The 24888-nt window shown below is 42.5% G+C and overlaps 1 protein-coding gene across 3 annotated transcripts in view; it reads left to right on the top strand.

Annotated features, from left to right (window-relative positions):
* TENM1 (teneurin transmembrane protein 1) overlaps window positions 1-24888 on the top strand; it is a gene marked incomplete at both ends in the record, with an annotated part of 571653 nt that overhangs the window by 535937 nt on the left and 10828 nt on the right. For all 3 annotated transcript variants that reach the window (XM_082681806.1, XM_082681807.1, XM_082681805.1), the window contains 3 exons: window positions 6666-6838; window positions 7989-8224; window positions 19965-20261. In XM_082681806.1, the coding sequence (XP_082537932.1) occupies window positions 6666-6838; window positions 7989-8224; window positions 19965-20261 (706 nt within the window). The remainder of the gene's footprint in view (window positions 1-6665; window positions 6839-7988; window positions 8225-19964; window positions 20262-24888) is intronic.

Here is a 24888-nt window from a genome sequence, read left to right as displayed (position 1 = left end):
GAAGCCTGGGGAGCTAGAAGATTTCTGCTGCAGTAGCAGGACAAGAGGAGTATGAGAGCGCCATGAAAGAGAAAGGGAGGCTGAATATCCATTTCGTCCTTCTCCCACCTTCTCGACTCCAGCCAGTATTATGCGGAAACCCTCTGTGGAGAGAAGGTTCCTCTTCCTCCTGAAGCAGTGCATTCTGTCCCCAACGGAATGCTGTCCCTGTCGGTTCCTGCATGTACATACGGGAATGAGCAACTTCCCAACCTTCAAAATGAAACTAATTCTTCCCAGTCTACTCTGTACAAACTCTGGCTTCTTTCACTTTTATCCTCCAACGCTTTAGCCGGTTCTGAGCACTCCTTCGAGGTTTTCCTTCTCCTTCTGAAGCCAGGGAGCACCGAATCGGACCTACTCTTCCAGTCAGGGTTACAGCCATGCTGAGGTCAGTAGAAGGCGGCCTTGGGCCACTGTTACCAGGCCCTCCTAAAAGAACTTGAGCGTTGCTCAGAGGTGAGAGAGAGGCTGCCTTCTTTGGCCAAAAGGTGACAAATCCTTTGCTAAGGTGGACATCAGATTTCTGTTCTGAGATGAGAAACAGAAAAAGAGAAACAGAAGCAAAATTGTTGGAAGGATGGAAGACTGCTGCATAGAGGTAGCTAAGCCAGTAATCCGTTCAACTTTCGGTTATCAGCGACAACGCAGGGAGAAATGACACAGATGACCCTGAACAGTGTGGACAGTCCAAATGGGATTTTAAAATGCATCTGGTGCCGTGGTAGTATGTGGGCTTGTCTTGTGTAGTGTGATGTTGTTTAAATAGTTCATTGCTTTCCATAATTCCGTTTGACTCGGACCAGGATCAAAGTTGCACACCCCAAGTATTAGTACTTGATGTGACTGCGCCTAAGTGTCCTGAGTGTCAGGGGAAAAGCTGACCACAGAGAAATGGCTGTCAAAGCAGAACTAGGAACGAGGCAGGGGTTCTGGCCCGAGGGGCTGGCGGGCTCCTAATTGCGATGACCCTGCCCCAGCAGAGGCTGCAAGGATAGCCAGGACACCCTTGCTTGTTTCGCAAGCATTTCCCCGGTAAAGGCTTCTGCTACGCTCAACTGAAAAGGTCCCAGACTGAGGCCAAAGTGTCAGTTTTGTCACTGCTGCCAGTGCAGGCCGAGCTGACAGTTCCTCAGGCCCTTGACCTTTGTGGGAGCACGATCTCTTGATCCCTGGTTTTCTGTGTTCTCTCTATCCCGGGACTTGGTTTGCACATTCCCCACCCCACCCCCCAAGAAAACGCCATTTACTGACAACTTGGAAATGCCCTCACGATAGCTCTAGGTGCCTTCTAGGCTGTTTTACAAATGCTCAGTCTTATGGAAGATGGCTAATGGGAGGTTCTCTCTCCTCCCTGATAAGATTAGCAGAACGGGGGCGGGGAGCGGGGAGGCGGGGCAAGGTACACAAGCCACGTCTCCGGGTGAGATATTTGCCTAAGCAGAGGATGTGATTCCCATGCGGAACTGGTTATGTAAGTGAATAGTCAGTCCAAACACATCGAAGTGTTTCCAGTGCTTTTGAGAATCTCAGAGTAGGGAGAGAGCTAAGGCACCACATGGTCCAGGCCCCTGCCTCTGGGCAGGTGAGGGATTTCATTTAAGCAAGAAGAACGTAGAATTGCCAACAGTTCCTTCAGTACTCCAGAGACAGACTGGACACCTTTGCTCAGTTCCTTCCCCCTGTGCTTTATGCCCTTGGTAAGGCTCAGGAATGGGCAGAGAGAACTGTCGTGGCTCATGCTGGGGAGAGAGAACTACCAAAGAGAAAGGGACTGAACAGAAGGAAGAGAGGCTGCTGACCGAACGAGCTTTCAGAGCCTGGCTGGGAAATGAGCTGCACCTCACAGGACGTCCGTGTAAGCTAAGCCTCCACACCACCTGGGATGGCTCTGTCTATCCTCTCACCACGCTGACTCTCATACCCACCCCTTCCTTCCCATTTCCACTGGCAGATCCTGTTTCTCTCATTCAACAAGTATATGCAGTGAGAGTCTGCTCTGTGCCACACACCAAAAATACAGAGGTGATGAGACACTGTCCTCTCTCTAAAGATGCGAGAGTTTACAACCTAGGAAGGAAGACTGGTCCCAAGGATAGGCGATCACAACGCATTTCATAAAGGCAAGAGGCCACCATCTTCTCTTACACAAGCTGAGGCGTTAGCCTCCCAACAGGTTTCCCTGCTCCATAGCTTCCCTTCCGAGATTCACTGCCACCAAAGAACTGCTTGAATCATACCGTTCTCCCCCTGAAGAGCTTCCTACGCCTCTCCATTGTCTACTGACTGCATGCTTTCCTCCAGAGCCTGACACCCCAGTTTCCCCGTGCTCTGCTTCCAACGTGCCTCTCCGGCCTCATCTCCCACTCCCCTCCGAGAGGACCTGTGTGCTCCAGCACCATGCTTCCCTCGATGGTCATCCCAGCCACCAGTGTGCCTGCCTTTGGAGTGCCTTCCTCCCGTCCCTAGTCTCTACCTATCAAGGGACTGATCTCCAGCTACCCTCCAGGATTCAAGTACCACCTCCTTCTCTTCTGCTCAGCCTGCCTGGAAGTAACTTCTGCCTCTTCTGAGCTTCTGCAGCTCCTTGTTTACAGAAGTATATGGCAATATTCTGGCACCAGAGTGGTTTGTGTGCGTATCTTATCTACGCTACTAGACTTTGAAGTTCATTCACCACAGTATCCCCAGTACCTAGCGCAAGACTGATATTTATTGAGTGAAGGACAAGTGAAGATAGAAGGGCATTATGGACATGGGCTGAATCATAGGGGGCCACATGAAGTTATTGGTGAAGAAAGGGCAATCCAGTATTTCCTAAAGAACGCTTATTAGGTTGGTCAGGTTTCCGGCATGAGAGGGTAAAGAGGGTCTATTTCCTTTAAAAAAAATAAGTAATGAATTTTTCTTCTATAATCTTCAATATTTTCTTAAGAAGAGCAAAGATGGAAGAGCTACTAGTTTTTACCCTGCCCGGTTTAGCTCTGGCTTAAATTGTCCTCAAGGGAAAGGGCAGGCTATCCCTTACGAGAAAATATCAGACCAAATATATTTTTAATAATGTGTAAATATCATCTCCCCTAATATAAACTATATGTTCCTCAAGGACAAGAATGAATTCTGAATTTCCTTTACAAATGTTTCCTTTGATCCACGGGGACACGTGTGTGCGCACGCACACAGTGGAACTCTGTAAAATCAGGGACGGTAAGGGACAAGGTGATGGCAAAGCTCCTCTTCCCAAGCTCACTCCTGATGACCATGAAGGCAACAATCAATGCCTGATCACACAATTCACCGACCAGAATTTGCAGCCCAGGGTAGGGAGGGGGAGTGGGGGCAGGGCGGTGGAAGTTACAACCCTGTTACGGCCTGAAGGGATCAGTTGCAGCATATTGGCTTGTGTTCTCTGCACCAAAGGATGCAGGCACCAGAGGGAAGCCCACAGAACAGCGTAAGAGATTTTGATTAAACTTGTTTCTTTGACATTCACTCTGGAAACATGCAGTCCCCTGTGATGGAGGGGAAACAACAACAACAACAACAAAAAGAAACCTCAAGCAAGCCATAAGAAATCAAAGGCTTCCTTTATTTCTTATCCAGTTTGGAGCAATCTTTCCAAAGTTGTGGGATCTGCTCTTCCTTTGAACATGACCCCACAGAAGAGACTTGGGCCTGTAGGTTTTGAATGAGCCCAGGAGAGGCACCACACTGCAGACACCACCAAATGCCATTGCTTTGGCTGTGACTAGCAGAATTGGGGCGGGTGAGTGTACTGGGGGGGTAGGGTGCTTTGTTTTTTTGGGTTTTTTCTCTTCAGTTTTACTGAGATATAATCGACATACAGCACTATATAAGTTTAAGGCATGCAGCATAATGACTTGATTTATATATATTGCAAAATGATGATGACAGTAAGTTTAGTGAATGTCCGTCATCTCATATAGATACAAAAAAAAAAGAAGAAAAATATTTTTTCCTTCTGATGAGAACTTTTAGGATTTACTTTCTTAGGAATTTTCATACATACCACACCGCAGTTAACTATTGTCGTGTTGTACATTGCGTCCCCAGTACTTATGTAACTTATGACTGGAAGTTTCGACCTTCTGACCACCTCTGTCCCATTCCTCCACCCACCCCCCGCCTCTGGTAACCACAAATCTGATCTCTCTTTCTATGAGTTTTTTGTGTTCGGGTTTTTGGTTTTGTTTTTTTTCAGATTCCACACATAAGTGAGATCATACAGTATTTGTCTTACTCTGTCCGATTTATTTCACTTAGCATAACGCCCTCAAGGTAGAGTGCTTTGTTTATGATAAAGTCAAATGTACACTTTCAGATAAGGAGGCTTATCCAGCCACAGAAAGGAAATCAGACAATACAACTTTCTAGCTCTCTAGTGCCTGGGCAGGACTGTGGGAAATTCTATCTTATCCCCACTGCATTCCCTCTCTCAGCAGACGAGGAGCCAGGCAGCAGCCTCCCAGCTACATCTATCCAGGGAATTACACCACAGGCCACTGCTGAGGTTCATTCAGATTTTTGACCTCTGCTCATGGATGGCTCAGTTAGCATCTGATCTTGTCATCTTGCCCTGAGAAGTGGGCACGACCACTGCCATCACCTTTCAATGAAATCTTGCTTTCAAACAAGGGGCTATGTGACTGGGAAAGAAAGAAGCTGCCCTGAGCTGGAAAGCCCGTTGGAAACCTGCATGCGTAGCATCTTAGGTCAGATCTCCTGGAGGAATAATGAAGAGTGACCTTGCCAAGTGCTGAGGAAACCCTTCAGAAATCAGGAAAGGGAAACCAATGAGGCAGAGTTGCTGGTGATGGATGTGAAACAGAGAGGAACTGCCTGAGTAGTCCAGGCTGTGGGACCACAGTCTCCATAGTGAGGGGGGCCTGCAGCAGCTCCCTTCTGTCTGCTGCCTGGAAACTCCTCCCTACAGGGAAAAGCAGGTTGGTACCTTGCAAGAATCAAAACTGGATATCGTTTTCCTCTCCTGGAAGGAAGACCAGGCAGACAAAGTCGGAGCTGTGTTAGGTGTTCAGGCCCTTCCATGCCCCTTTCTCATCAGGGGTCTTCTTCTTGCAGCCACAGAGCCCCGAGCAGGCCACGGGCAAACGGGCTGAGCAGGGGGGAGGATTTTGCCATTAACCCCAGGCGCAAACAGCACCCTTCAGCCTTTCCTCGATAATGAGGCCTTAGCAGCATAGCTGCAACATGCCAATAACCTTTTTGACTGAAATCCATTTAAGCAAAGCGTGCATCCAATTAAACAACTAGGGCTTGCCATATCTATGATGTCAAATGACCTATTTGATTATTTTTATTTGCGTGCCTGACTCTTTTAACTGATAGCATGTGTGTGCAGTGCACACACTCATGTACAAACAGAACTGAACTTGAGATGGCATTGTGTATAGCCTCAAGTTCAGTTTTGTCCTATAAAATAATGTCTAGCCCCTTTTCCCAAGCCTACCAAAGGCTGGTCTAAGTTTTAAAATTTCAGCAGCTATCCAGGCTGAGTTCTTTAAAGCGTAGTGGATTAACACTGAATCACTAGGCCATTTTGCATAATTTTGGTGGGAGAAGGCAGTAGAGCCAGACTCTACCACTGTGTCCAGGCTGTATCCTGCTCACTTTGGGTAAAAAGAATATAATTGTTTAACATTTTAAAAACAAAAAAAGTACTTAACTATTTTGTAATTTGCAACTTGAAAGCAGTAATGGGTTTCCAAGTGCATGTCCTTACTTTTAATGAAGGGTTTATTTTTCATGGTTCTATTGGCAATAAAAGAACAGCTCCACACCAAAAGCCTTCAGGGAGGCAGTTTCCACTTGGAGGACAGTGAGATTGCCAATTCTGATTTTTTAAAAAAAGTCAACTCACAAGACTATATTTCTAGATATAGGTTATTGCCTGTTATCCCAGGTAATTATTTGTTTTCATCTCTTACTCATATAGGCAAATTACAACACATTATGTACTATATTATAAAATTAAAAAATTAAGTGGCACTGAGATCAGGGGGCTCCAGAATGTTTTAATGAACATGTTTCCATTGTCTTCGGTGCTTGGTCATTTTGTTGGAAGAATGATTCATTCATTTCAAATTTGGCAACTTAAAGATCAGCAAACATAATTTTCCTATCACAGTGCAGAATCAGTTTATTAGCCTTCTCAGGCTGGTGGGGGCGGGGCGGGGCGGCGGACAGTCATGCCTCCTTTTTCTTTGTCAACAGCACCCTCTGCTGGTCCTTGTGACCCATCACATCTGATGGGATCGACCCAAATTGCAAACGGAGGGCTCCCTGCAACATTGCACACAGCAGGACATGACTCATAAATCAGTTTTCCACCCTGGTGATTCATTACCAGATATATTTTTTCTGTAAAACAGCACAGCTCAAGGAAGTCATCAAGAATTCAGAAGCAGCAAAAAATACCTTCGTTTGATTAATCATCTCTCTGACCTTTTTCTTCTTATTGAACAAGGTTAATAATACTTGTTATCACTCAAAGTTAAACTGTATTAGCTGCCAAGTGATTTTTATTTTGCAAAAGCCTGTTATCACTGCCAAGAGACTTCAACATTGGGATTGGTTACATTCCTCAGGTATGACCCCGAGGGGCATCTGACCAATGCAACGTTTCCCACTGGAGAGGTCAGCAGCTTCCACAGTGACCTGGAGAAGCTGACAAAAGTGGAGCTAGATACTTCCAACCGCGAAAACGTCCTCATGTCAACCAATTTGACAGCAACTAGTACCATATATATTTTAAAACAAGGTAAGAATATTTCCAACTTCGCCAGAATCTAACAGCATCTCTCTTACTTCTACCATCAAACCTCTGCACACCGTCAATGACTAGAATTCACTTTTGGCTGAGAAGATGACTTCTTCTCCCAATATTCCAGCTATGGAGGCTGAAGCCCAGACAAAGTCACACCTTTCACAAAGTTCCTATAGCAACATTGGGCCACATCCCAGTGGGAGTTATGAGGTTAAATCCCTGCCAAATCTACTCTTCCATCAAGTCATTTCCCAACACGCAGCTGTTTGTAAGGCTCTTTAAGCTCCAATTGGGTTATACTAAAGAAATGAAGTCTGTGTCCCATCTGAGGTTAGCATTCTAGAGCAATGATGACATGGGTGAATAAAAAGGATGAATGAGGATACACACCAAGCAGGAATATAAGGGAAATGAGAGAATTAAAAGCTCATTCTGTTCAAAGAGAGGAAAGTAAAGGAATGGAAGGAAAAAGAAGGAAGGGAGAGAGGGAAGGAAGAAAGGAGGGAAGTGAGGAGAGAGAGGGGGAGAAATAGAGGAGTAAACAGGAAGGAAGGGAGGAAGGGAGGGAGGGAGGTGGATTTGGAAAGAATATCTTGGAAGCTGAGGGAGGTGGACACAGAGAAATTGTTTTCTCTCTGCCCAGTCATTAAGGACTCCTTCTATTGTTAGGCTGAGCCACTGTAAAAGGATCGGTGGCGACCTTTGTCAGCGTATCATTTTGTGGAGTCCGGCAACCGTGCTGGTGTCCCCCTGCAGTGATGATACTGAGTTAAACTTCATACTCTGCCCATTCTAGCTCCCAGCATATCAAATGGAGGAGGCCAGTCCACCAAGTCAGAAAGGGAGTTTGTGAGGGAATTCTTTAAAAGTGAGAAAGTTTCTCAAAACAAAAACAGCCTGCAGTATTACACAGGAGTCTTTTATCCAAGAAACAAGACAGCCCAGCTGTGAAAATAACGAGACCCAAATGGACAGAGTGTGTTGGCCTGTCAGAGTGGTTGTCTAGCCCAGAGGGCAGTTAGGTCCACGGCACCCCACCTGCTCATCCTTTCCCAACCTTACCTCCTAAAGCTAAACTTGTCTCTCCTCTGCTTCTGTGCTTCCCTTTCTTCCCCCTCTTCCTCCTTTGCTCCTCTGTCTGCAGAAAATACCCAGAGTACCTATCGGGTGAGTCCAGACGGCTCCCTACGTGTCACTTTTGCCAGCGGGATGGAGATCAGCCTCAGCTCAGAGCCCCACATCCTGTCCGGGGCGGTCAACCCCACCCTGGGCAAATGCAACATCTCACTGCCCGGAGAGCACAACGCCAACCTCATCGAGTGGCGGCAGCGGAAGGAGCAGAACAAAGGCAACATTTCCGCTTTTGAAAGAAGGCTGAGGGTAAGGCTCGACCTGATAGAAGCTATAGAATTGGTGTTTTAGTTTTGAAAGCGGCAGAGCCTCCCTCTTTGGAAGTCCCATTTCTCCAAAGCTTTTCTAGCTGACTGACTAGCTTATATGATATACTAATTCAAGAGAGGGTGCTAAAGGCTGATAATGGTTCAGTACCCTGAAATGAACATTCTAACAGGAGCTTTCTTTTTATTTATTTATTTATTTTTTAAACATCTTTATTGGAGTATAATTGCTTTACTATGGTGTGTTAGTTTCTGCTTTATAACACAGTGAATCAGCTATATGTATACATATATCCCCATATCCCCTCCCTCTTGAGTCTCCCTCCCACCTTCCCTATCCCACCCCTCCAGGTGGTCACAAAGCACTGAGCTGATCTCCCTGTGCTATGCGGCTGCTTCCCACTAGCTATCTATTTTACTTTTGGTAGTGTATATATGTCCATGCCACTCTCTCACTTTGTCACAGCTTACCCTTCCCCCTCCTAATAGGAGCTTTCTTTGTCATTAGCCAGCTAAAGTGCTCTGACAATAGCAATTTCAGGCCCCAAGAACATCTGGATCGAGAAATGTGTTTAGTCGGGAGGCCCTCCAGAATCCCTCACAAGGCCTGCAGATGGTCAGCAGGTCCACTGAGCTGTCCCAGACCCCTGCTTTGCGGTAGTTGATACTTCATTTGGAAAGGCCAGGCAGGCACACACAGAAGGATGTGAGACATCAGGCAACATCTGGACAAAAGCAAGATAAAGGGCGAAAACAGTGAATGATATCATTGTCATGAATATACATATTAAGCGCCAAAGGGGTCAAGGACTAGTACTCACATTGGGCTAATGGTGCTCAGAGACAGCTGCCCGGGGAAATGAAAGATTTGGGGGTTTTCAAGTTCTTACCAAGCACTGTTCACCACAGTTAACCAGGGATCATTCAATCAAAATTGCCTTTCTGCAGCACACAAAGCCTACAGACACCACAGCGCTCTGTCTACCTGTCCCTTCTTGAACATGAACCAATGTTAGGATGACATGACCAACTTTCCAAGTATAGTAACATTCAATATCAGCCCGAGAGCAACTGCCAGCCTGAGGGAGAAGATCACTCATTATTGAGGCCTGCTTTGAGCACCTGTGTCGTGCCTGGGATACCTGGAACACTTGCATTTTCTTCACTCACAGTAAAATTTCACTCACAGTAAAAATGTGGTAACCTCTAGGCTGTGGCAACGCAATGCCAAACAACCACCCAATTCCAGTGACAAGCCGTCAAGTCAGTCCCATGGCTTGATACGGACTAAATGATCTACACTAGCGCTCACTTTCCAGTCACTTCTGTTGGTAACACAAAGACACAGACTTCCATGCTTGTTTTTTGTAACAGCTACTAAGGTTGTCTACATGCACAAGTCAATTTGTAGGTTTTGATTCCATTGGCCAGACTATTTACTAGGTATGCCACTGAATTGGGAGGTGAAACCAGTCCAAATAGTCAAACCTGTCTGTGTGAGAGCAGTGAGGGTTTCTATCAGAGTTCTTCTAGAAATGAGATCTCCTGGGTAGAACCCTCGATGGGGAAGTCTTACAACTGGCTTAAGGAACGCCTTTATTTTCTTCACCTGTGAAATGAAATGTCATACTAGAGAAAAGTCAGAATTATCTACATATGGCTCACCAACCTCATGGATTCACCCCAGAACAATTATATCAAATAAATGGTCTCATAGTGCCTCCCCAGCTTATAGTCTGAATAAAACATTGTGAATCATATCATACACTATGTGACTTTGGGATTTTATATTCTTTAGGAGAACTCATTCTATACTATGTGACTTTAGTATTTTCCACTTTCTACGATCACCCACCCTGTTTTCTCCCTTCCATATGCACGGATAATGGAGAGAGACTGTAAATTGTAATTTGCACCTCATATCCCAAATTGTTCTTAATACTGAGAAGCTAATGGTCATAAAACATACGGGGGCTCTTTCGTGTTGAGTAGAGTGAAGTGTTATTTAGTTAGTACCATTGATAACTGACCCGTTTCCCATCCCGTGGTAGAGTTGAGCAGATTTGTGGAATGGCTTATAAGGGCAACAAATTCAGGGCCCTCTCCTCTATGACTTCTAGGGTTCTTCCTGAGGTCCTGGGACTGAAGAATGGCTAGGTGGTGTTACTGTACATGTCCCTAGCAATCTAACAACAATAACAATCCTTTACATATGTTTAGTGCCTTACAATCAATAAAATGCTTTCATAGTCAGGGTTTTATTTGATCACCACAACCATCAATTTTTTAAATAAATTTATTTATTTATATTTATTTTTGGCTGCATTTGGTCTCCGTTGCTGCGTGCAGGCTTTCTCTAGTTGCAGCAAGCGGGGGCTACTCTTCGTTGCGGTGCGTGGGCTTCTCGTTGCGGTGGCTTCTCTTGTTGCAGAGCACGGGCTTCAGTAGTTGTGGCACGCAGGCTCAATAGTTGTGGCTCACGGGCTCTAGAGCACAGACTCAGTAGTTGTGGTGCACAGGCTTAGTTGCTCTGCGACATGTGGGATCTTCCTGGACCAGGGCTCGAGCCCATGTTCCCTGCCTTGGCAGGCAGATTCTTAACCACTGTGCCACCAGGGAAGTCCAACAACCATCAATTATTGTTATTCCCAATTTACAGATAAAGAGACTAAGGCCCAGAGAGGTTAAGTGATTTGCCCAAAGTCAAACAGCTATTAAGGATCCGAGCCAGCACTAAAATGCAGCGCTTCGCCTAGCGCAGCACTCTTTCCACTACATCATGCTGTGCTGCCTTGTTCCTTAAAATAATTAATCTATAAATCACTGCCCCGCTCAGTGGAGCCACCTTGGCAGGGCCTGACTCCTCATTTCAGTGCTGACAAAAAGAGACAAATAATCGACTCTAATGTACTGGCAAGTGTGGATGGTGCGGGACAACTGGCTGGCCTCCGGGCAGGCAAAGTGTGGAGGCGGCAAGAGAAAGGAGGCTGTTTAACTGGGTAATCCTTACCTGCTGTCCCTATCCTTAGGCACTTTGGCTTATATTACTGCCTCAGTTTCCCCAGATTAGGCATATCCAATTTAATGGAATGAATACGCTCCCCAAAGGCAGGTGTAGATCCAGTTTTAACCAGGCAAATTCTTTTTCCTTACTGACTTTATTATTTCATAGATGGTGCCCCCTTCACTTATGGTAGCTTTCAAGGGGCAAGCTGATGACACATGAGATGTAACTTTCTCTCTCTCTGGGCCAAATATGCGGTGACCCATTCGTAAACATCTATGTAAAGATTAAGGCTCTCTGGTGCCCCCAAGTACCTGGAGACCTTGCACTGAATCTTCTATTTCTCCTGGAGGAGCTGCTGTTCCAGAGCTCTTCAGACAGAATAACAGGTTCAGATAGTCACACAACATAGAAACCCCTGCTGCCCTGGGGGAAATAGGGCTCCTCTTTGAAAAACCACACAGAGGTGTGCTTGTAATTTGCAAATGTGCTTGGGCAGCAGGTCATAAAACACTAATTGTTCAGGCACAGAATGACAGGTTCGTTTAAAGGCTTCCTTGGTAAGATGATGGACATCAAATGTTCCCCAAAGCTACCTATCACATCCACCCCAGACCTTCTAGGTGGAAAGAAAAAAAAAATCAGAAAATGATAGACCTCTCTTGAAGATAAAGCAACAAGAGTTGCTTTTCTCCAACCATCGGTGATTTTCTTTTTCCATACACACTGGGGGTCCTCTTCAAGGTGAGGAAACAAACTGCTGGGAAACATGATATCCTGCTTAGCCTGAGCAGGCGAGGGATTTGTTACCTCTGGGCCATCCGGCACCAGCTCCATTAAGTGAAATAAATCACATTAACATCCTGAAATTTCATTTATTTTAAAAAGCCATTTCCCCCCCAACCTGAGTTGTATTTGAATCATTTTCCTTACAAAGTACTTTCCCATCCAGTCTATGTACCTTCTCATCTGCTGCATCAGTCTGTCCCCATAAATACATTTCCCTGGACAATAGAGAAATTAGACGTTCACCAAAAGCACACTGGTTTAGGAACTACATCCAGATTGCACCTTGCTGTGTCCGTGGATAATAATGCTATTAAATGTGACTTATCCCAGCATTGGACCTCAGAGCTCTTTACAAGATTTCGCAGACTGAGATGTGAGGTTACAGCAAAACTCCAGAACTGCAGCCTCCTTTATTAAAAAAAAAAACAAAAACCAAGAAGCTTAGCACTTCAAACCAAAGTCATCAAATCAAGTAAGATGATTATGTTTTACAAGCAAAATGAAGCCAAGACTAATCTAAAAACCCACACGATTGATTGTTTTTCTCGCCATTCAAAGATAACTGAGAACAGGGTAGATTTGTTTTGAAATGCAACATGTGACTGTTCATATGCCAGCTGAGCTTTGAAAGGGGGAACAAGCCCAGGTGAAACACAAGGTCCCAGGCTGACAAATGATGGGGAATGTGGGAGACAGCCAAGAGGGTTCCAGCGTCTCCTTCCTTTCTCAGAAAATGTGTTTGCTTCACACTTTTAACTTCGTTCTCCCTAGGTTTGCTGGAGGGTTTCATTTTGTGAAAATTTAAATAAGGAGCCTGCTTGCAGATAGATTCATCTATTTTTTAAATATATCTGTGGGTGTCAGTCCCAAGTAGCAGTGTATTCACCCCTAAGGAGTCGCCTGGAGACAGGAGATTTAAGGCATCGAGGCCACTGGGCAGTGTTGGTTTTTGGGGTCAGGGGATTCTTGGGGCCTTCAAATCACAGAAATTTACTGTGATTTGTAAATTTAACAAATTACTATATTTGTTAATCTTGGGTCAACTCCACAAAGATAGCTAGACAGAAAGTATTATTTCACACACTATTTCACTTGTATATAAGCATTAATGATTTGGTATTAAAATTTTTAAATGCCTGTTGTACGGTTACCCAGATGAATTCGCCAACGGGAAAGTAATTAAACAAGAGCAAATTATTTTAGTGCACAAAGTGTCCAAGTTAAATGGTATGGCAGAAATCAAGTGAGAGGAATGAGTAAGGTTTTGAAGAAGAACTGGTATGCCCATAACTTTACACCACTTTTCCCATCTATAAAATGAGGGATATGAGCTATACAGTCTCTATGATTAGGACTAGTAGTATTATTACCATTAATCATAATTATAGCAACTAACATTCATTGAAATATTATCTGTGTATGGCCATATATTAACTCATTTATTACTCATAACACCTTATCAGGTGTGTTTTCTTATTAACATTCTCACAGATAAAGAAACCAAGGCACACAGAGGGCACACAGCTAGTAAATGGTGACACAGGATTTGAACCCAGGCAGTCCAGGTCAATAGCCCATGTCGTAAGATTCCTTCTGGCACTAAGATTCTGTGGTCTGGCGAGGTAAAGAGAGTGCCTTGGGAGGAAAAAAGAAGAAAAACAGGTATAAAGAAATTCCCAGTGGAGCCGTGCAGGCTGATGTTAACCCTGCATACATGCCCTGTTCATCTGTAGGCAACTCTGTGAAACAGAAGCAAGCCTGAGTCGGTTTGCATTGTCAGCGTAGCAATAGCAATAAAAAATAAAATCTGTAGAATTGTATTGATCGATTTCTAAAAGTCACGTACTAATTACCTTAAAACCAGTGAGAATAGAGTAGCGTGTACCAATTTAAAAGCAGCTGTGACTCTGTCCATTCCCACAGCTTCATGGAAATTAAATGCAGTGCATCTCCCAAACTGTAATGTGGTTATTTGGCCCATCTCACTTATTCACCTTTCAACTTCTTCAGCAAAAATCAAACACGTACCTCAGTTGCCTTGTGAGTTGAAATGCTAGACAGCATCATTGAAAATTCAGCCTTCTCCTCCTTTATTCTGAAGAAAATCAACTGCCATGATTGGAGCTTAGAGTTCAGCACGTGTGTGTGTGTGTATTGGGTTGAACCATAGGAAACTGCCCTTTTGGTAGGCCCAAAACACTCAAATATCAGCAGTTGCCTATGGATATTTATATGTCTATATATCTTATATATCTATATATCAACCTAATATATCTTTATATATTATCAACCTAATATATTTTTATCCTGCTAATTGAATGAGTCTCAAATTGCAAGGGGTTGAAAGGACTTTCTCTTAAGCAATTAAAACTCAAACTCCTAGGAAAGAGCAAGGAAAGGATCTGAGGGGAGGCAGAGGACACTTTTCTTTGGAGCTTCTGCCTGTACCCACCCTTCGCAGGCACTTTGATTTCTGCTGGCAACACAACCCATGGCTCCCCAGTGCATGCTCTTTCCTCTTCCCTTTCTGGTCGAAGTGTGAACAAAAAAGCAAGCCCTTCTCCTTACTTCTCTTCAGCAAAGCTAAAAAAAAGCCTAAAGAAAACCGAAGAATAAATTAAAGCATAAATACTTTCCTTATTAAAAAAATTACCAAGTCCAACTTTCTTATCCCAACATACAACTCATCAATTGCCAAACTCAAGTGTCTTGCTCAATGTCCAAAGAGACTCTTTTTAACTTGGGGCTATTCTCAAATGTCAACCTTTTCTTTGCCCCTCTCTTTTCCAGGGCAAAGATTGGTATAGATTGTTTGGAGGAAGAGCCAAAATAAGGATTGATGACCCACACTTAGGTCAAGGGCTATTGTTGTCTTTCAGGCAAACAAGAGTTTGTATGAACGTGTTGCTTTCCCACCCTTGCTCATGACCCCAGCAGTCAAAGGCGGTCAGCCTAGCATTCTTTCAGCCTTCTCACATGTGGGTTCCATAGGAGACTCGCAGGGTGGGGGGCTGTGGCATCTTCAATTCCTTCATCCCCTTTCAGCTCTTAGCCGAATTTTACATTATCTTCCAAACCTGACTTTAAAACTAGCGTTTCAGCAACATCTGAATATCCGAGTGCATTATCCAGAAACAGAAGCATGGTTGCAGAAGTCTTGGCAGGCAGGGAAAGAACATTAGGCAGAGTTTTCTTCTGCTCGCTTTGTAGTGGATTTTTTTTTAATTTTATTTATTTAGTTATTTATTTTTGGCTGCGTTGGGTCTTCGTTGCTGCGCCCAGGCTTTCTCTGGTTGCGGCCAGCGGGGGCTACTCTTGGTTGTGGTGTGCGGGCTTCTCATTGCGGTGGCTTCTCTTGTTGCAGAGCACGGGCTCTAGGCGCGCAGGCTTCAGTAGTTGTGGCTCGCGGGCTCTAGAGCGCAGGCTCAGTAGTTGTGGCGCACGGGCTTAGTTGCTCCGTGGCATGTGGGATCTTCCCGGACCAGGGCTCGAACCCGTGTCCCCTGCATTGGCAGGCAGATTCTTAACCACTGCGCCACCAGGGAAGTGCCTGTAGTGGATTTTTAACAGTGGTCCCTGCTTGTGTAGCTGTAATGACTTTATTAAGAAATGTGTTCTTGAGTAGTAAACTTAATCTATCAGACAAATAAAACCACAAATTTAGTTGAACTGGAAATCACTTGTTACTTTGGCTCTTTAACTATCATTATAACATAAATTGTAACAGTTACAACCGTCTCTGGGAGTACATGGATATTTTACAGCTATTGTAAATGAACAGTATTACAGTTAGAGATATGTGGCTATAAAACCACAGGAAAGGTAGTAGAAGAAAGAACACCTGGTTTCGTATAGGTTTCCAAGCCCTGTGTATCAAAAGACAGGAAATACGCGCTTCTCTATCCCCTTTTAGGTGATAACAGCAGTTTACTGTGTATTTATGCACCACAGCACTGCACACATTGGCTACAGATGGTTAAAGAGTCATGTTTCCCAATCTGTGGCTCTATTCCCTGAATGAAACATACCCCTGCAACTGACAAGACTTCCTCCCAAATAATTGGAGTATCTAATCACTAGTCTTCTGGAATTCATGGCGTGGAACATTTGCTGTCCTTTTTTTTTTTTTTTTCTTGCAGAAGCTCAAAATTAATGGCAAGTATCATTAGCCCCAGCTGGCTGATGAAGAAACTGAAACCAAAAGACGTTGAAAATAGCAGACAATTCATAGAAGATGTACATGTGGCGAATAGACGTTTAAAAGGGTTCAACCTCATTAGTAACCAAATAAATGCAAATTTAAACCACAGTAACATACTATTTTCCCACTCTCATATTGGGAAAAGCATACTAACAATGACAATACTCAATGGTGGTAAGGATGGAATGAGTTGAACTCTTCCACTGCTAGTTAATAAGAGCATAAATTTGTAAACCTTTGTGCACCATGAAGTAATATCTCGAGTTGCATCAGGAGTCTTTAATACGTTATCATTTGACCCCATAATTTCCCTTATAGGGTTTTGTATTAAGGAAATATTTATTTACAAAAATGTTCAACAGAACATGAAAGATAAAAGAAAAATGGAAAACAAAAACTCTAATTTCCAACAATAGGAGAAAGGAAAAATAAATGCTTACCATGTAGAAGATATTATGTAACCACTAAAATCCACATTTTAAGAATATTTAATAACATGAGGAATGCTCAAGACAAAACATTAGCTGAAAAAGTAGGACACAAAACTTTAAGTATAATTCTAATTGTATTCTTTAAGTGTATGGGCATAGATTATGCAAAACAAAAGTGGGCATGAAATGCTGCAAAGTACTAGCAATGATTCACATTGAAGGATGGGATTACAGGTGATTATTTTCTTTGTATATTTCTATATTTTCCAATTTTTCTGCAATGAAAAAATATCACTTTTATGATGGGGGTAGAAGTTAAGGAGGTTATTTTAAAAAGCAAAGTGCACAAAATTACTGAGCAAAGGAAAACCAGAGTCTGAAATGAGAATGCTGGCTTTGCAGTCATGTAGGGCACTAAGATAAAAACTCTGGATCTCATTTAGATGTGGAATCAAAAAAAAAAAAAAAAGGCCATAGATACAGAGAACAGATTGGTGGCTGCCAGAGGCAGGTAGTGAAGGGTGGGCGAGATGGATGAAGGGGGTGAAAAGGTGCAAAGCTCCAGTTAAAAGATTAATAAGTCCTGGGGATGTAATGTACAGCATGGTGACTATAGCTAATAATACTGTTTTGTATATTTGACAGTTGCTAAGAGAATAGATCTTAAAAGTTTTCATCACAAGAAAAAAAAGTTGTAACTACATATGGTGATGGATGTTAACTAGATTTTTGTGGTAATTATTTCACAATATATACACATATTGAACCTGAAACTAATATAATGGTATATGTCAGTTATATCTCAAGTTTTTAAATAGCAAAAAAAAATTTTAACAAAAAATTTTTGAAAACCTCTTTCTGAGCCAGGATTTTGAAATTGGACTCAAGACCCCTAAAGGTTTCATGTTTGAGTTTCAGATCCCACTTGAGATTTTGTTTAAAATGTTTGTTTATGTACTTATGTGCGTTTTTCTGGGGACACAGTATATAGCTTTCAGATATTTAAAGAAATCCTTGACCACAAAAATTAAAAATGAACATGAAGTTTAGTTGAATAGCTAGTGAATCCATTTAGTCCGACTATGATTAATGTAGTCAAATCCTAATGTTGGTTTTTTTCCCCTACCTCATTAAACAGGTATTTAATATTCTGTTCAGGATCGTGTTGACAATTCCTACAGATATAAATCTAATACACCAAGCTACAGTCCTTGGAATCTGACACATGGGCCCATTCAGAAGCCTAACTAAAATGCAAAAAGTAATGATATCTAAAAACAACAATTACTAATATTATTTTTACACATCACCAGGTACCCGTATATGTAATCTCATTTAATTCTTAACACAGGTGTGTGGTGTAGAGTGGTAAATATCACTCCCTTTTCACAGATAAGAAAACTAAGGCCCGAATACAAGAGATGGCTGGTGCACAGGCAAGCAGCTAATTCAGTCTCCTGACTCCCGAGAGCCACTGTTGTTTATACTTCTCAAAGTTTCTCCTTTTTTATTTGAAGGGGAGAAGAATTTGCCACCCCAAAATATGCCTCTTTGGTATAAAGATTATTTTAGGCTGATGGAGAAAGCAATGACTTAAATCTGCATAACAACCTTACCCTTGTTTACTGTGCTTTGCCTGGTCACCTCCCATAACTGGCTCCCTCCTCCCAACATCTTTTGTCTTTAGTTGGAGATAGTATATAAGGTGGTGACTTGGGCCATTTTGGAGAGTTAATCAGTTCCCCTGGGTCTCTCTCATGTGTACAGGAGGTATACATGTTATTAAACTTGCTTGTTTTTCTCCTGTTTTTATTACAGGGTGAGGGTGGCAGTGTGTGGGGGTCTCAGCCAAGAACCTAGAAGGTTCCTTCCAGATATGCTTGGACCCCCTTCACCCAAAAGAAGTCTTTTCCTTGAAAGTTGGGTGAAGAGTACATGGCTACTGTATCATTTTTGCAACTTCTTTTTTTTTTAATAGCTCCAACAATTTACATATTTTATTTTATTGGCCGCACTGTGAGGCTTGTGGGATTTTAGTTCCCAGACCAGGGATCAACCCTGGGCCCTGGGCAATGAGAGCTTGGAGTCCTAACCACTGGACCGCCAGGGAATTCCCCACTTTTGCAACTTCTTGTGAGTCAGACTAGTTCCACATAAAAAGTTATAATAAAACAAAACAAACGACTCACTGAAATGAAAACTTAACTGAGCTAAACTAAAATAAATAAAACAAATTTTTAAAGCCCTCCCCTTGGCCTCTCACCCACCTACTTCAAAACCCCTGTCTTCCAGAGCCTTCTTCAGCTCTGTGTTGTCATCAGCTTGCTATAGCAGTTACTGGTGGGAGTGCCAAACATTGGCATTACTAGCTGAAGAGTAGAACAGATCATGTCAGTTGTCCAGTTGCTTTGAAAACCCAGTAAAAGTGGCCTTTTGTCCAATTTAAAAACTTTTTAACTAAGCCATTTAGTTCTTTGGTTATCTTGTGTAGACCAGGCTGAATTTCCTCAGAGGCAGGATTTCTCTGGACAACTTTGGGGCCGTGAAGTACACAGAGGGGATGCTGGCGTGCAGTCAAGGAAGCCTAAGACCAGAACCAAGCCGAGCTACTAATTGTTTCTAAACTTGGTACCCAGATTGAACTCCATGCTCTAACCTCACTGAGTGGTGTCACCCTCGCAAATACTGGGGGGCCTACCAACACCTGCCACATTTACCTTCTGGTAAAACATTGCTGAGTGGGCTTCCATCTCAGGAGACAATCTGAGTTGCTCTGTGTTCCCCTGTGATAGATGTGAAGTGATAAAGCTCCATGCCCAGAGGAACAGGAAGCCCAAGAAGGGATTCTCTGTATAAATTAGAGGGGGCGCTCTATATTCATTTTTTCTAATTTCTAATTATGTAAATAACTCACCATTCTATGTTTTAGCCACTTCATTGGTAAAAGAGGGGGAGGAAATCCCGTTCCTTGGTAGGCATCTGACTCACATAAAATAAGATTACATAATCACTGAAAATTGTATCAGCACACTTGAGGCTTGAGTTGGGCAAAAGCAATCAATAACCGTATGTTGAGGAGCTAGCACATACCAGTAGTTAAGACATAGCCCCAACCTTCCAAGACTGTACAGTCTGCTGGGAGAATAAAGACAAGTGTCATCCGAGGAGAAGCCGGTGGATTCAAAGGCAAGAGACACCCCATTGCTGGAGAAACAGAAAAAGCTTTTCAATTGTGAATGCACTTGATGAGGGGAGCTAAGGCAGTGCTTCAAATGTATTTCCTATCTCTTTTTTGTAGGCCCATAACAGAAACCTGCTCTCCATAGATTTTGATCATATGACTCGCACAGGAAAGATCTATGACGACCATCGGAAATTCACCCTTCGAATTCTTTATGACCAGACTGGACGACCTGTTCTATGGTCTCCCATAAGCAGATATAATGAAGTGAATATCACATATTCACCTTCAGGATTGGTGACGTTTATTCAACGAGGGACGTGGAATGAAAAAATGGAATATGACCAGAGTGGAAAAATCATTTCAAGAACTTGGGCTGATGGGAAAATTTGGAGCTATACCTACTTAGAAAAGGTAAGCATGTAGGGGAAATAAACTAGTTCTGAGTTCCCGAATGAGAATATTGAAAGCGGCACTGAACTACCCGCCTTGCTGAGGACCTGCAGGAGAAAAGTCTGTGTTCTGGCTGTTCTGCTCTATAGAAGTAACAACAACAAATTATACCTGTAAGGATAAGCTGTTTTTCAGCTGAAAACTTTCCCCAACCCCACGCTCTGCCAGGTACTCTTTCAAACTGAAGTCAGGATAATGGCTTCGATTTCTCCTCATTTGAGCATATTTGTTCATGCTCCTGAAAATGTATCTTTATTATTATGAAAGCTCACACTGAAGTAAAATAGGTAGAAAATTATAAAATTGCGTGTTAATGTATCGCAGCTCCGGAAAAGAGCCTCTTACGCAGAGGATAAGGACTTCTACTTTTGTTAGGATAGTCAGTAAAAGTTTAGCGGTATACATTTGAAGACTAATTTTCCCAAGTAATCGGTCTGAGGAAATGGTAGCAGTGGGGCCTCGTTGGTAATAGTCCTTTGTATGTAATGACTCTCCAGTAGCATCTGTAATAGGAGCTCGTGGCCTCTGTCTGCTTGGAATGGGCAAGGATTTTAATCCCATCACTGGATCCATTTGTCAAACATCAGCCCCCCACAGCAAAATGATTTCTAGCCGGATCAGTATCAGAAGACAATAAGAGAAATTGATCTCTATCTACCATCTCAATCTCTGATGTCCTAAGATACTGTCTCTTTTTTCCCAAATCTATCCATTCAACTTATCAGTCCTGAATTAATTTCTGGGAAAACTGGAAGATGCCTTCCCTTGAGGATTCAAGGGTAGTCAGTGCAAAGTCACCCCTAGAAGTTCTTAGAAAAGTCATGGGCATTCATAGCTCACATCGCAAAATTTCACTATAATGATGCTAAGCCTTTCTGATATACCCCTGAAAGTTTTTTTTTTAAAAAAGTGTGCCAGCGGTTGTATGTTATTATAAAACTATTGTATTATTTCCCAGAGCCAGTCGCTGGGGAATTTGCCAAGTTGGGAATGCCTAGGAGATAAAGCAGAGCTCCACTTGGGAGCCAGGGTAAAGGAGGGAGTTCTCTGCTGTATCCACCTCCTGTCCTTTTCTGCTGAAGAAATCGATGAAATCTCTATAATCTGTACTCTACACTGGGAACATCTGAATTTTACAGAGTAGATCTTTTATCTTTTGAATTTTAGTAACAAGGATGATTGGCAAAATCGTATGACTACTGTCCACAAAGAGAGGCCACAACAGTGAGAGGCCCGCGTACCGCAAAAAAAAAAAAAAAAAAAAAAAAAATTAACTGAATCCAAAGATTTGGTGTACGTTCACAGAGGCAAGGCATGTAATGATGACCATCATATGAAAAAAAGATGCCACTGATTCTAGCAGAATGTAGGCTGATTAGTCTTTCCAGGAATGAGGATAGGTTTGTGCTGATCCTCCCACAGGTCTACGTGTGACTAGTGAAGGAGCTGGCACTCATTATGAGTATGTACAGTTTTGAGGAAATTCCCTGGTGGTCCAGTGGTTAGGACTCAGCACTTTCACTGCCAGGGCCCGGTTCAATCCCCGGTCGGGGGAACTAAGGTCCCACAAGCCGCCAAAACAAAAAAAAAGTATGAACGGTTTTGAACTCAGAGCCCCAGCCTCATTAGCGCCACAGTCTGGCCACTGAGCTAACTGCCTGTAGACAGTTGCTTCTATGTCTCGTAGAACTTTCCCTTTAGGCTGTCCATACGATGACAAAAGAGCCTGTTGAAACTTAAATTTCAGCCCTGCATATAGTTATTTAGCCTCTTCTCTGACACCAATGAAGCAATTTTATTGTTCCCCTTTTCTGGATTAACTGATTATTTCAGCACAGTTATTTCAGCAAAGAATGATGTGAAGCAAACTTCACATACGTCCGTTTTGCTACAGAAACTTACTTGGCAATAATTCTTTAAAAAAAAAAACACAACAAAGAGAGCTCCCTGAGACTGTCAGTGTCTGCAGTAGACAGAAATAAGACCTTATTGTCACAAAACAATGTATGGAGAAAAGCCCCAGTGACTTCCAAAGACTAGTTAACTGACCAGTGAGACAGCCAAATCGCTTGTGCCTTTTAGTTGACTTTTCTCCCTTTCTTGATTTCACATTTAATTTGTTCTCTAATTACAAGATAGCCCGTGACTTAAGCAATGCTATTATGCAAAACTCAGAACCTACAAAACACATAATTATGGAATGGTTCTTTACTTTCCAAAAATCATCTATCACGAGATTGATTTTATTAACATTATTATTACCAGTGATAATAATTAATTCACTGAATAGAAGCAGCGATTAAATGAAATAACAATATAAAGCACCCAGCACATCTAGTCATTCAATAAAAGTTAATTCCTTTCCATTTAAATTGTGCATTCTAGTATTTATTCTAGTATTTATATGAATCGAAGAACTTAAAGGCTGGCAGTTACTGCTACTTGAAGGTAAATTAAAACAGGAAAGAACGGAAGGAAGGAAAAAAGGAAGGAAATTAAAGCAACTTTGAAATTGTGATTCTAGAAAGAAAAGGTAAAGAATATTCAATTTACCAAAATCCAGTTAACATGTAACTTTTCCAGTGAGGTGATGAGGTTCTGTGCCTCCCCGTGCTCTTTTAAAGTCCTCTCTTTAACATGGCCTTCGCTGGAACATTCTTTCACTATGTCTGGGGCAGAGCAAGACAAAGAGGCTGGCTCTAGTAGTATATTTTGAAGTAAGAGTTCTCAAACTTTAAAATATAAGTCTCTTTTTATACCTCAAAATACTTCTGGTAGTACCTCTGTAAATTTGCTTGCCATCCCTATACCATGATATATTAAAAATCAAACAGCAGATATTTCACCTTAATGTGCAGAAATTTTGTAAAAATTGTTTGACTTCCTCTAGAGTAAGTAAAAACTACTTGTATCATTTTCATGCGCAATGATTTGTAGCCATTAGGAGAAAAATAATTATTTGGCTAATAGCTGCGGTGGCTTAAATGATCTCATCTCTATTTAAAAAAATCAATTATTGTTTCTTAAGTTTTCTCTGTGCGGCCATTAATTCTCTATCTTGATTTATGAGCCTTCCCTGAGTTAATTATATTTTGAAGACTTGTGGGGCTAAAATTTTGTATTACAGTAAATTTACATTTACATCTTTCCGTTTCCTAAAATTGTTCTTAAGAACTTCATTTTTAAATACATTTAAATATATTTTATAATCATTTAATAAGATGCTTTAGTCTGATACATTTACACAAAATTGCCTCTTTGGGGCTGAAATTTTCAAAGGCTGCCTCGAGGGAGAGAATGCAGCCTTTGGCTTGTGCTTCCAGGTGGCCCCAGACTGCCATCTGGTGGTCATTCAAATGCTTTAATTTTTCAAATTTCTGCCATTTCTCATTTCTACTCGTGTTCAAATGAGTATACAGCCATGATTGTTCTTGTTTTCTTCTTTACAATGATGTCACAGTCTTTTCGGATCTCACAATCAATTTTTAAAAAATACAAAGTCTCCCACTCCATTGTTTCAACGAATAAGAAATGGCCTTTTACCGTATAGCTGCACTATGGGCACTGGATGGACTCATAAGTATTGTTTTTGAAAGAGCTGATAATAATGCCCACCCAAAGTGAAAAAGCAGGCAAGTGAGAACTAAATGGTAGTCTGGCAACGCAACGGTTACATTCATGAGATTTCTAATCACATCATCCACATTTTTGCCATTGGCAGGAAGCTTTAAAACAGACCAGGGAGCTTTTGAGACAGCGCAGCATCAGCACCACCCAGGAACAGGGTCAGGCAGTAGTTTACTGCAGCGCAGAGGATGAGAGCAGGGAGAGAACACAATGGCGATGTGCTATAAATGTTTGGCAAGGCTGGTACAGCGACTGGAAAAGGCCTGGCCCAGGCAGGCTGGTACTAGATAATGTGTGCGAGCCATATGGTGATTGTCCCTGGCCCACATCGCAGGTGACAGATGTCATTTGTTCATGGCAAATTGACAGAAGAGAGTGGAAAGTAGCTGAGAAATCTGGCTTTCAGCATAGAGGTGATACAAAGGCATTTCCCACCAATTTCCTCCCAGGTTCTGTTGAGTTCTGCCGTGGTCAAGGACTCAGTGGTCCCTTTGTGTCCTCGTGCCCCCGCAGGAGTTCCAAGTCTCCAGCCTTCTGTTCAGCAGATTTTCTGGAGCTACAGGGTGTCCACAGGTGATGAGGTGATAGGATTTCCACACAGCTCTGTATCCCCGGGCAGAGTACTTGGTGGAAAAGAAGGAAAGGATAAGCAAACAAGCAAATAAGTGCTGACTTTGACTTCACAGTACTGACATGCGATTCCATATCAATTCTCAGACGAGCAGGGATGACGTGCAGTTTCAAGAAGCATGTTCAATATTAGAGTATAATTTCATACTTAGAAGTTTTAAAAGTACATTATATATGCTTATGTAATTCATATTCATAACTATTTATGTAATTTATATTTAGAAAATGAAAAGATACCTATTGTTTTCATAACAGAAACTTCAGAAAATAAAGCTCAACTAAATCTTTTTGCTTGATAAGCCAATTCTCAAGAAAGGAGGGGTAAAAGCTC

The sequence above is a fragment of the Grampus griseus genome (genome assembly GCF_964374135.1).
Source record: "Grampus griseus genome assembly, chromosome: X".
Classification (NCBI taxonomy): Eukaryota; Metazoa; Chordata; class Mammalia; order Artiodactyla; family Delphinidae; genus Grampus; species Grampus griseus.
The sequence above is the reverse complement of the archived record's forward strand: the minus strand, read 5'-3'. Positions and strand labels throughout refer to the sequence as shown.